This window comes from Pristiophorus japonicus, chromosome 1 (assembly GCF_044704955.1).
Source record: "Pristiophorus japonicus isolate sPriJap1 chromosome 1, sPriJap1.hap1, whole genome shotgun sequence".
NCBI classification, from domain to species: Eukaryota; Metazoa; Chordata; class Chondrichthyes; family Pristiophoridae; genus Pristiophorus; species Pristiophorus japonicus.
Genome location: NC_091977.1, coordinates 307,968,959 through 307,982,755, shown reverse-complemented (window position 1 = coordinate 307,982,755; position 13,797 = coordinate 307,968,959). Strand labels below are relative to the sequence as shown.

At 47.2% G+C, this 13,797-nt stretch overlaps 1 protein-coding gene across 1 annotated transcript in view; it reads left to right on the top strand.

The window, feature by feature from the left end:
• LOC139263812 (cancer-associated gene 1 protein homolog) overlaps positions 1-13,797 on the top strand; it is a 242,780-nt gene that overhangs the window by 47,071 nt on the left and 181,912 nt on the right. Inside the window, exon 6 of the mRNA XM_070879900.1 lies at positions 13,157-13,366. Within this exon, the coding sequence (XP_070736001.1) occupies positions 13,157-13,366 (210 nt within the window). The remainder of the gene's footprint in view (positions 1-13,156; positions 13,367-13,797) is intronic.

The following is a 13,797-nucleotide window of genomic DNA, read 5'->3' as shown; positions in this document are numbered from 1 at the left end:
AGGACTGACCGGAAACTTTATGGCAGCCAGCGGCAGTGTCTAATAGGAATGTGTGGAAGTATGAAAAGTACCATCTCTAAGAGGGAAATGAATCCCCTTATAATAAAATGTATCTGCACTCGGGGCTTGGTTCAGTGCAGAAATTGGGGGAGGGTCCTGCACTGAGTTGTGTGTAATCCAGCCAGCCTTCTATTAAACGTGCTGTGGTACTCCCTATTCTGTGTACGTGTTGATTGGCTGTGACATTTTGGCCAGACAACATATGCAAAGTAGGCCACACCATAAAGAGAATGTTTAAGGTGTGTATGAGGAATTTACAATATTTTCATGGTGACAGGTTTCGTGCGATCAAATGTCCCACAGTGGAGCGGTGGAAAACTTCATTAACATATTTAAATCACGCTTCTTACAAAATGGATTGTTGCTGCATGGGTTTCCAGGGGTCGGGAAACCTGGCAGTTAAAACGCACTGCTTCAAGTGAAGAAGAATTATGTTAACGATGTCGGAGGTAGAGTTTACCCATCATCCTCAACTTCCTGATCACCCCAAGTTTCTTCTGGGCACGCATCCTCTCCATCACAAAGGCTGCTTACTTCTGCTTCAGTAACATTCCCTGTCTATTCCTCTGTCTCCACCTATTTGCCACTGAAACCTCATACATGCCTTTGCTAAACGTAAGTGTAGTGACTACTATTCTGTGATTGTGGGGTCGATTTTAACTCGGGGATAGATTGATGCATAGGGAGTCGAAGCGGGAAGCCGACCCAAAAGTCAGGAAGGAAGCGCGGCTCAGACGATTTTAACTGCAGGTCTCAATTTAATGTTCCACATCTGTCTCCTGCCCAAAGCCGACAGGAATCAGGTCAAGACTGGCAGGCGGGAGTGGTAATTGGGGTGGGAGCTAGATGCCGTTAGGGATCTGTCATGTATCCTACATGGTTACTGCTTGCACTATTACAAGGTGTGCCACCAGAGGGCACCGCAGTGGGAAACTTGCAGGTTACCTGTACAGGTGTGCCTGGCTTAGTACAAAAGGTAGGCCACTATGTGTGATCCTCACTCTGGAGTTATCAATAAAGGACTAAGGACACTACAGTTCAAGTATAACACATTGCCACGTGGAGTAATTATCAGAACATCTAAAGACATAGCAATTGGTGACGAGATTACGAACCTTCATGCAAAAATGGCTACCTTTGGTAAGTTGCAGCAGTTCGCCAATGGTGATGATTGGGACGCCTTTGTGGAGAGGCTCAACCATTTCTTCACAGCAAATGACCTGGCAGGCGACAACCCGGCCACACTGGCTTATAAGCGCAGAGCTATCCTACTAACCAGTTGTGGGCCCACCGTCTATGGCCTCATCAGGGACTTGCTGGCACCAGCGAAGACAACGACCAAGACGTATGAGGAGCTCGTAATGCTGATCCAAGAGCAACTCAAGCCCAAGGAGAGCATCCTCACAGCCAGACACAGGTTCTACACACACCAACGGCCCGAAGGCCAAGAAATCGCGAAATAAGCTGCAGACCTCAGGAGGCTGGCGGCACCGTGTGATTTCGACACTACCTCACTGAAGCGCTGCAGGACATTTTTGTCATTGGGCCACGAGGGCCTTCTTCATAAACTACTGTCTGCGGATACAACAGTCACACTGCAGAAGGACATCTCTGTGAGCCAGGCATTCATGACCTCGACCTGCAGCTCTAGGCAGATGACTCATCCTCAGGACTCAAACCCGGCAAGTACTGTGCACAGAGTGGCGCCTTTTAGAGGCTCGACTGTAGAACGGAAACCTTCTCAGGGAAGAGAGAACAGGTCCCCGAGTCCCTTAACTCAGAGTCCACCGAAGAGGGCTAATCGAGTAGCACCATGCTGGCATTGTGGAGGGAATGACAGGGCTCACCAGTGCCGTTTTAAAGACTATGTGTGTAAAGGCTGCAGCACAAAGGGCCACCTCCAGCGAATGTGTAAGAGAAATATGACTCACTGTGTTGATAAAAAGTCTGCAGATGGCCATGAATCCAGTGCGGATTATGAAACGATAGGCAGAGAGGCAGCTCAGCCTCACGATGAGGTATATAGTGTGTATGTATAATATAAGTATACACCCTGTACACTCGATGTACAGTTACATAAGACTACTGGATGTATCTTCACACTGTATGCACTATGCTTGTACCACCAGAGGGTGCAGCTGGTGGAGACCTAGGGGTCACCTGTACACGACAGGTAACCAGGTATAAAAGGGAGCTCACCATGCTGTACCTTCACTCAGGAGCTGTAATAAATGGACTAAGGTCACCACACTTCAAGTACAATACCTTGCCTCGTGGAGTCATTACTAGAGTGCTTACAGACACAACATATAGCATGTTTACCTGCACCATCGAGTGTTCCCCGTTGAGGATGGAAGTCGAGATAGATGGCGTTCCAGTTTTCATGGAAGTGGACACGGGCGAGCCAGTCAGTAATGAATCAAGAAGCCTTTGAGAGGCAATGGGGCAATCAAACTGAATGACCTGAGTTGGTCCCGGTTCAGGCAAAGCTGCACACCTACACCGATGAACTTATCCCAGTCGTTAGTAGTGCAGATATAAAGGTACTCCATGATGGCGCGGTGCACAAGTTACTTCTGTGGATTGTTGCAGGTGATGGACCAACGCTACTCGGAAGAAGGTGAATGAAGAAGATCCATTGGAAATGGGAAGACCTCATCCCTCCAGCGATCGCCGTCCCCCCCGCTCACAGGCAAAGCAAGCCCTCAGCTGAGGGTGGACCCGGCAGAGAGCAGACCAGCACAGCACCCGAGACACAGACCACTCAGCACGACTACGTGGAGATGATCCAGCTGAGACGACTCGAACGCACCTTCCAGGCTCCAGTGGCAGGACTCCGGAGGAAGAAAATCGGATCCAAAGGCGACTTCCCAGCTTCGGTGGCAGAACCCGGGGAGAAGAGAATCACCGCAGTCGACATCGTGGACGGAGGAAAGATGGTGTCCAAACCACGAGGTGATGCGCTGAAGAAAAAGATGGTGGCGGCCAGACCACAAGATGCAACGCTGATGGAGCAAAACGTGGCACCAAACGGAGAAGAAGATTGGGGTAAAGGTAGCAAGGCTCTCTTAAAGGAGGCCTGCAACTCACCACACTTAAAGGGACAGCTCCACATTTTCAAACAATGTAAGAGCAACTGTGAGTTAGACGTAAAATGTGCAATTGATGATCACAATTGTGTGCATGCAATAAGCAAAGAAGAGCCTCATTGTAATAGCAACTGTGAGCCAGACGTATGATGTGAAATTGATGATCAGCGTTGTGTACATGCAATAAGCAAAAAAAAGGCACGTGATTGCGATCGGAGATACAGGTTATTTACAATGAGTAATGAAATGTTGTGAGATGTAGCATTTCAATTGCACTCAGTCAATGCAGCGGGCAGACACCCATCAGGAGCACACAGGTTCAGCGAGCTACCCAATGTAGTAGCCTGTGTCCCTGGGACCAGAGTTATGCACCATGGAGTGTGGCCACAAGCAGCCAATACATACGAGCTGCAGAACAAGCGATCTCGGGAGGGCAACGGCACCGGTATCGATACCCTGCCCCTGATCAGCCGCCACGAGCCTGAAAGAGCAAACTGTGCCAAGGCACAGCCCCCAGACCCTTATCAGCACCAAGGCCATACCCGGGAATGAAGGGTCACCCGCAACAGTTCTCCCAAAGGGGACCGGGACCAGCCAGGATCCCAAACCAAACAACGCCCAGGCAAGCGAATCAGCAGTTCCCTGTGCACTGCTAGACAACAGCTCTTCAGAGAGCAGCAGGGCGCAAAGAAAGGACAGGGAGGTCACAGGCATCTATGAACCTGCTCGACGCTAGGAGCAACGGCAACAGCCCCAAGAGCAGGCAACTTGAGCCAACCAGGTTCCCACTGCCAGCACTGGGCACTGCCCCACCACCAGACTACCTGGACACCATCCAACGGTTCTGGAACTAGTTTGTCCTTACGCACCGGTTACCAATCCCCAGTATGTATCAACAATGTATCTCACCAGTCGAATGTACTTGCCTCACAACTGAACCACAAATGTAATGCAGACTTTTTTGTTCTGGACTTAAATGTATATGAATCTAATGAACCTCCGGCATAATTTATATGTGGGAGTGGGGGAGAGAATGGAGTGGTCATGGATACACAAACAGAAACCACCAGCACTTTGCTGCCAACGAAACATCAACCACTCACCCAAGATAGAAACGACCTGCCAAGGGTCAACCAGATAGAGCTAAGCCCAGAGCACAGTCAATGCAGAGGCGATTTGCACTAAAGGCTTCGGGGAGCGTGATGCCATGTATACGCCATGGTTACTGCTTGCACTATTACAAGGTGTGCCACCAGAGGGCACCACAGAGGGAGACTTTCAGGTTACTTGTACAAGTGTGCCTGGCCTAGTATAAAAGGCAGGCCACCATGTGTGATCCTCACTCTGGAGTTATCAATAAAGTACTAAGGTCACTGCAGTTCAAGTACAACACATTGTCTCATGGAGTCATTATCAGAGCATCTACAGATATAACAGGATCTATGGGAATGGTCCCGGCATAAGGTAAGTGCTGGGGGCGTGGGCGGCGGACGGGAGGGTGGGGGGGTGGGAGGGGGCAGTCGGAGAAGGTATTCTTGCCGCTTTTGGCCCCTAAGGCATCCTTTGGGGGCAATTTTGACCTAACCCACCTGTTGGGAAACTGACGGGATCAGGTGGAGAGCAGTGAACAAACCCACCTGATTTTAGTCTCCGTTGAAGTTGGTGGAGAGCAACATTGGGCGCAGGGTGTAAAACCGACATTCCATCCGATTCATGGTTTTCTCGCCTGGCGAGTTAGGTTAAAGTTATCCCCTAAAAAAAAAATTAACTTTTCTGGCCACTCTGCTGCCTCCCTACAGGTTTCTCTGGCAGCTTTGCTACCAGGCAATACAAATAGGCTTGTGGTGCAAAAGCCTTCAGTTTTGGTCTCCTAATCTGAGGAAGGACATTCTTGCTATTGAGGGAGTGCAGCAAAGGTTCACCAGACTGATTCCCAGGATGGCGGGACTGACATATGAGGAAAGACTGGATCAACTGGGCCTTTACTGGAGTTTAGAAGGATGAGAGGGGATCTCATAGAAACTAACAAGATTCTAACGGGACTGGACAGGTTAGATGCGGGAAGAATGTTCCCGATGATGGGGAAGTCCAGAACCAGGGGACACAGTCTTAGGATAAGGGGTAAGCCATTTAGGACTGAGATGAGGAGAAACTTCTTCACTCAGAGAGTTGTTAACCTGTGGAATTCCCTGCCGCAGAGAGTTGTTGATGCCAGTTCATTGGATATATTCAAGAGGGAGTTAGATATGGCCCTTACGGCTAAAGGGATCAAGGGGTATGGAGAGAAAGCAGGAAAGGGGTACTGAGGGAATGATCATCCATGATCTTATTGAATGGTGGTGCAGGCTTGAAGGGCCGAATGGCCTACTCCTGCACCTATTTTCTATGTTTCTATGTCATTGGGTCGCGACGTCTACATTTCAATTAGGCCCCCGCCTGCCTGGAGTGGGAGCCTTGGCTGACTTGAAAATTGGTGAAGATAAAATGCTGCTGGGCGGACACAGAGCAACCTGGGGCTGGTAAATCGACTTGCCCGGTTTTAACCCATCTCGTGCATTGTTTCCACATGGTGCGGGGTTTAAAATGGTGTTTAGATTCTGGTGCTGGCGGTGCCAGATGATGAGTCCATGCTGTAATGGTTTTAAATTGTCCATCAGTGCCGTTCAGAAGCTTTGACATTCAGCACCTGCTCCACATTACTTATCACAGATCTGCCAAATTTCGTTTGTTAGCTGACGGTGAGGAAAATTCAGTTTTTTATCCTCAGATCCACACAAAACAACCCCTTATGAGATATGGGGAGTTTTGCCTCATTTTCTTTAACACTTTTAAGCATTGTAGAAAAACAGTAGGCAATTGGTTAATTCTGAAAGAACTAATTCAGTTTACTCCTATCTACTTTTCTGTTAAAGTTACCCCAGAAAAAAAAATATGTCAGTCGGAGAGAGGAGAATCGGTCTATTATTACATTAAGGGGTCGAAATTCGGTTTCTAACGCCACCCTTTACCACCGGAGAGGGGCGGCTAACAGGTGGCTAAGTACCGTCGGTGGTAACTAGGTTCCTTGGCTCACGGTAAATTTAGTTGGGTGGTGAAGGCAGTGCTAAGATGCACTGCTGCACGCTCTGCCGCCACCCACGTAGTGACATCATCGAGCGTGCAATGCCCTCTTGCCGCTGCGGCTGCTAAATTAGGTAAGTATGGTGGCCTTACCGGCAGGCGTTCGTACAGCCTGGGAAAGCTGGCAGTACATCAAGGATCCCGGGGCACTAAAATCAAAGTAAGTGGTTATGTTTATTAGTTTTAGCATTTATGAATTAATGGGACCATGGGGTGAGGGAAATTGTTGGAAACTTTTCTTGTTCATTTTTTTTATCTCGCTTGCCAGCAGCCTACTGTCAGGAAATTCAGTAGGCCTCCTGAGATGCCGCTCCTTTGGCACCCAAGGATGAGTGTGCAATGCCACTTTTAGCGATGCTCTCTCATCTTTGGATGGCAAAACTTTGAGGCAGCACCTGCCGCCTGCCGTTAAAATCAGCACTCAGCTGGTGTCACCGCCTCAAATATGGCAGGACCGAATTTCGACCCCGAAGACTTACACTATTAGTTCATATGTGCTTCATTAGCTAGGAAGTGCTTTGGGATATCCTCAGGTCATAAAAGCAAGTTCTTTCATTCTATATTAATGCTGAGATAATCATCACTGTTCTTCAGTTGGACAATTTGTACCAAATTGTTGCACTCTGACTCTATCTTTGAATTGTTGGAGCAATACAACATACACACAGTACATTTTTTTCCTCCCAAAGGATTCCACTTTGTCAAGCTGACAACTTCCTTTTTTAAAAATAAAAGTTCTCAATTGTAGCCATTCTATCAGTTTTTCAGTATACATGATAAAATCGTGTGCAGATAAAACCAATAAGAATAATGTTAACTATTTATAGACAAAACTGCTGGGTTATTAGAATTGTTACTTACTATGTTACTTAAGATGAATGAAGCTGGATCCGCTATGTTAGTGGACATTGGCCTAGAAATTGGATTAAGCCCGAAAAGGCAGTGCCCCCACGGGCCAAGGTTAACGGCCGCCTGCAAAAAGAGCGCCAGCTACACTGGTATTTTGGTGCTGTCTGCTAACTTAAATGATCCGAGTGCAAAACCTACTGTGTAACGTGCTGTTTCAGGCAGTATCAGCAGGAGGTCCAATGTAGCATGGCGGTTGCATCCCTGGAGCAAGTTAAAGCAGCCTATCATTTTAGAAAACAGTCTTGAGCCCTTAATGGGGAAGTATCTTCTAAAAGGAAAAAAATTAAAATCATTTAAAAATAGGCCGTCTTCAGCTCTTAAAGCTGAATTGCCTTCTGCATGTAAAAAAAAATGGAAAAATGCTTCAACACCAACACAAATGGCTCAATAAGCCAGTTAAGCGGCAGCCAGGGTCTCGCACGCAGCATTCCAGCTTTGTGCAGGGGGTCAACATTGCAAGAGAGGTCCTCTACCCACAGGGGGCCAGGAGGCATTCAAGAAAGAACAATGTTGGACCAGATCACCAAGGCCGTCACTGCCAGGACCTGGCTCCAGTGCCCAAAGAAGTTTCATGACCTCAGACCAGTGGTCAAGATCAGTTAATGCACCTTCAAAAGCCTTATCCTACTAACTGTACCACTAGCCTCACACACTGTTCATTGCATGAACCCCTCCCCCTTCACCCCTCATCTCTCACCTACCAACAATCTTTACCAAACATGAGGCACACCTCGCATTCCTAGCTTCACCTCACCTTGGAGGAGACGGTGCTGACCATTCTTGGCAGGGGCATGGATGAGTCCCTGGTCAATGGCGGGGCTGAAAAAATACAAGATGCCGATATCCTCATACGTTATCCTCCTTCTCACATTCCACTTATCCTTGATCCCACAATATCTTCTGATTTGCAAGGTGCATGCAGCTCTTGCTTTCCTACCTTTCCCTCACCACAACTGTACCCTTATTTCAGACACCCAAGAAATGCAGCCCATCCAGCCAGTGGTTGACCAAGAAAAGGGAGAGGAGAGTGAAGAAAAGAAGCAGAGCCACCAGCTCCTAGAGGTTGTCCTGCAAGGCCATCTGCAGTCTCCCCCACTGAAAGTCAGCAGCCTTCCACCAGCCATGTTGCAGCCACTGAGGTAGCACTGCATGACATCACTAGGATAAGCAAAGTCAGTCACTAAGGGAATGTGCAAGGGTGTTTAGTTGATTTTTTGATGTCATATTGGATGCATATATGGATTGGAAAGTTTGCTTTGTGCTCGCTTATATTTCAGCATTGTGGCCAAAAGGACACTGTGATGGTCAGTAACTGAGGCAAGGTAAGGTGTGAGAGAAATGTTGAAAAGGGAATTGGGGTTGTGTTCACTGCTACCACAGGTGGATGCTTCCATCTGGGATATCCCAGTCATAAAGGAGCTGTCTGGGTTGCATCCTTCCTTCTGCTTCCTCCTCTTCTGCTTCTTCCTCTTCCTCTTACGAGCAGCTTGTTCACTTTGCTGCCTCTGTTTCATCTCCATGTGCCCCCCAGAACCATGAGCAAGCGGTCTTCTCAGAGGCAAAATACTGCAGATGCTGGAAATCTGAAATAAAAGCTGAAAATTCTGGAAATACTCAGCAGGTTAGGCAACATCTCGACCTGAGACATTGGTGCTGGAATTCCGATGTTCCGAGTCCGTACGAAGCTTTAATGGACCCGGGAAGGCATCGGAAAAGCCGGTTTTCGGCGTGCGATGCGCATTCGCTGAAAACTGGCTTTTCCAATCTGTCAAGTTTCTAGCTTGACAGATCATCCGCAGATCGGGAGCGAGGACATTTGCAGGGCAAGATCTCCGATATTTACGGATATCTTGCCCAGCAAATGTCCTCAAAAATCTTGCGCCTGAAAAAGCAGTCATATAGTCTACTTTTACAGGCACAAGTGTTTTAAAATACACAAAAATATTTTAAAATAAAGTTATAAAAACACATTTTATTCTTAAAAACCCTCCCCACCATGATAAGTTTATTTTTAACCATAATTAAAAAAACTTTTTTAAAAATCGAGAAAATATTTTATTTTTATACGATATAATAGCTTTAATTTCAATTAATTTTAAATATGTGTGGTCTTTTTTTATATTTTATTATTTTGTGTGATTGTTTTTGTTCCCATTAATAGCACTGAGAACTCATAGCTATGCAAGTCTCAGTGCTATTAATGGGAACCTGTGAAATACTTACCTGATTGGCTAAGCAGTCACACATGACTGCATCTTCTGCGTCGGGATCCTCTGCATGGGAGCGCGCTTCGCAGCGCAGGAGGAGAAGGCCTCCCCATCAGAAATCAGGGCGCCTCCTAAACCACCAGGTAAATTCATTAAAAATATCCAGCGAGGAGGCAATCGCGGGAAGACCCCCAGAGGAATTTCTGGGCCATTAACTCTGCTTCTCCACGAATACTGCCTGACCTGATGAGTATTTCCATCATTTTCAGTCTTCCCAGAGGCCTTCCTTTACTATCCAAAGCCTTACAAACATCCAGCAGCAATCCCTGCACACTTTATTAAAATATTTTAAAAAGTCCAAAAGCTGAATTTCAAACTTACCTTAAAGTTTCTTGAACGATAAGGGAATAAGGGAGAGCGGGCAGGGAAGTGGACCTGAGTCCATGATCAGATCAGCCATGATCATATTAAATGGCGGAGCAGGTTCGAGGGGCCATATGGCCTTCTCCTGCTCCTATTTCTTATGTTCTTATGTGTGTCCCATTAAGAAGCGCTGACAGCATCTGCAGGGCTGCTTCTCGCACGTTTTTCTGTGCGTATTCAGGACACAGTGTTATGGGGAGTGAGAACGTTCAAATTAGCTATCGTGTCGTCAAATCAGGCATTGCAATTTGAAAGGCCAGCGCTGTCAATGACAGCATTATGGCAAAATGGCGCCCGCTGTGTCCCGCGCTGGAAGCGAGGCACCTGCCATTTCTTTCTACAAAATCGGCCTTAACAGCCAGCGCTGCAACATTGAATTTCTAGGCCATTATCTTCAACAACTAAAGTTTACAGGATATAGCCATTTGTGTTCAGATCATTTTTGTTTCATCAGCTATTCCCCAATTAATGGTTTGAATTGCGAATCACTGCTACCCTATAGCATCACTACCAAGATCACTTATTGCTCACATTGGGCCCAAGTTTCATGCCGCGCCTAGAACGGCGCAGCCCTGACCTGGACGCCCATTTTTCGCGCCCGGAAGTGCGCCAAAAAAATACCTGCACATTCTCCGGCTCTCTGCAGGTCCTTTGCAGCTCAGCACGAGCTGTGAGGGGCAGAGCCAGGTCCCTGCGCTGAAATCAGTGCCGGGACCTCTGCACAGGCACGCTACAGTGGGCGCGCATCTGCAGTAGCTCCAGGCGCCCAAAACTATGTGGGAGGGGCCCGAAGCACGCAGCCCCTAGCCCTAGCCGAATGGCCTCACTGGGGCTGCGAGGATCAGGCTGCACCTCCCTGGTCCAGCTCCTGCTCTGGCTCTTTTTAACCCCGCCCCCCCCCAGCTCCCGCTCCGCTCCCCCCCTCGGACCCCCCCCCCAGCTCCCGTTCCGACCCCCCTAGCTCCCGTTCCGCTCCCCCCCCAGCTCCCGCTCCGCTCCCCCCCGCCCCTATCCCCAGCTCCCACTCTGACCCACCCCCTAGCTCCCGCTCCGCTCCCCCCCCAGCTCCCACACTGCTCTTCCCCCCCCACCCCCCAGCTCCCGCTCCGACGAGCTGCCCTCGCTCCCGCTCCGACGAGCCCCCCGCTCCCGCTCCGACGACCCCCCCAGCTCCGTCGACCCCCTCCCCCCCGGCCACCTACCTTGCTGGGGGTGCCCCGCCCGAAGTCTTGTGCCCGGCTTCTTCACGTCAGCCGGGCCCGTTCAGCCTCCTCTCTCTCTCTCCCCCCCCCCCCCCTCCCCCCTCGCTGTCGGAAATACACTGACACTGACAGACAGAGAGTGAGAGAGAGACACACTGGGGGGGCCCGTCCCAGCACGCTGTTGGAGGGCTCCTGGTGCTGCAGCCAGTGAGTAGAAATTTTTTTATTGATTGATTTTTAAATTTTTTTTAAATTTTTTATTAATTTTTTTTGATTGATTTATTGGTTGATTTATTGATGTATTTATCATTTATTATTGATGATGGCTCTTTATTTGTAAAACTGAAGTATTTAATGTTTGTAAACTTCCCTTTAAACCCCCCCTCCCCCATTCCCTACACCTGATTTTCTAAGTGTAGGCAAGGTTTTTCTGAGCGTACAAAAATCTACACTTACTCCATTCTAAGTTAGTTTGGAGTAAGTTTTCACTGCCTAAACTTTCAAAACAGGCGTAAGTGGCCGGACACGCCTCCTTTTGAAAAAAAAAATCTGTTCCAAACTGAAACTGTTCTAACTGACTAGACCTGGAGCAAACTAATTGCCGAGAATTGCAATTTCTAAGATACTCCATTCCAAACCAGTTGTTCCAAAAAAACAGGAGCAATTCAGGCCGAAACTTGGCCCCAATAAAACTGCGATGAGTGCGCAAAAGGCAGATTGCAAACCTACCTCAGTGGGGTTTACTATTAAATCTATAAACGCCATACCAACATTAATTACTTGAGTAAGACTGAGAGGGTAAAAAGTTGACATGTCTATAACAGAGAGCTCAAAACCTTCAAGTGCAGTCATACACAGAGAACTGAGAGGCCAACTCAATTCTAATACTGATATTTTTATTTATTCCCAATACACTTTGAACAAATCAATGCTTCAGTTCCAAATCTTTCATTAATTAGAATCCCCGTGGGTCTCATAGCTCCTCACTAATGGATTTTATCCAAATTGAACAATTACAGATTTTAAAACTAATTTTAAAAAACGGAGTGAGATTGTGACTTTATTGCCAATTTAGTGCTGAATTATGGACAGTTTTGTGCTTTTGACTTTTGTCCAGTAGGAACTGGGTGAGCTTGTCTTTGTCATCTCAGTTAAGAAGCTTACAGCTCATAAAGAATAAAAATCAAAAGCAATATACTGCGGATGCTGGAATCTGAAATAAAAACAGAAAATGCTGGAAATACTCAGCAGGTCAGGCAGCATCTGTGGAGAGAGAAACAGAGTTAATGTTTTAGGTCGATGACCCTTCATCAGAACTGGAAAAAGTTTGAGATGTAACAGGTTTTTAAGCAAGTGGGGCAGGGAAAGGGGGAGGGGAGAAAAGAACAAAAGGGGAGGTCTGTGATAGGATGAAAGGCAGAAGAGATTAAGAGACAAAAGGGATGATGGTGCAAGGCAAAAGGAGATGGTAATGGGACAGGTTAAGAAACAAACGATGAGTCGAGATAGGATGTAAATGGAGATGGCAGAATCATCAACAGCTACTATGGGAAAGAGAGAAAAAAAATCAGAAAAACAGAAAAAAATAGGGGCTCAGTCTGGGCCTGATGCATACCCAGGTGCCAGTGATTAAAGGATGTTGTGGCTTCCAGTCCTCAATTAAGCAATCCTCTGTAATTATACAAAAGCTGAATACTGCGGATGCTGGAATCTGGAATAAAAACAGAAAATGCTGGAAATCTCAGCAGGTCAGGCAGCATCTGTGGAGAGAAAGCAAACTTAACGTTTTGGGTTGATGACCCTTCTTCAGAACTGGAGAGTGTTCAGTGTTCAGAAGAACACATTCTTAAGAAGCACTGAAAGGGGGAGGGGAAGAAAGAACAAAAGGGGAGATCTGTGATCGGGTTGAAGACAGGAGAGATTAGAGAGACAAAAGAGATGGTGGGCCAAATTGAAATGATAATACCAGGAGTTAGAAATACATTAGTCAAGATAGGGTGTGAATGGTGGGATAATGACCAGCTGTCATTAGAGACAAGGAGAGAAAAAAAGAAACAGGCTCGGGGGGGGGGACTGTAATTACTAACTGTAATTATAGACTGACAGTTTACGGCAGTACTGATCATTTAACATCATTTTTTTTTAGAAGTCAAGTAATCCCAAAGAGGATGAGCCGAAGACAGGACTAGTGGAGCATAATGCAGTGGGCACTGAAAATTCACAGATGCAGCTGCAGCATGACACAGTGGCAAAACAGCTTGACCACGTGAAAGCTTTAATGCAGGCAAACCAATTATTGACAGAAGCACTTCGAACTAAGTTGCTTCAAATATGGTGCCACATGCCTAAAAATGAAGTAAGAGGTTCATTAAAATTGTTTTTCCTTATTTTGTTTTCATCAAAGCAATTATGGCAATGAACAAAAAGGTATGAATATTCAATTTATAATTATCTCTCCCATGTACGATGAAACTGCTACATTAACGTATATCTTGTTGCCTGTATAAAATATAGCACAGGTTGAACCTCGCTTATCCGGAACTCCCTTATCCGGAACCACCACTCGTCCGGAACCATTCCTGGCCACCGGAAGGCGCATGCACAGAACTCCAACATGAACAAATTGAAGTCCTTCCTCGCTGCTGACTCCCGCAATCGCTGGCCTGACCCCGCGATCTACCTCCCCCCACCCCGTCCCATGATCTCTCTCCGCACTCCCAGCCTCAAGCCACCCAGCCCCGATATCCCCTTGCTCAGTACCTGTACCATCCAATTTAAAGTGACCAC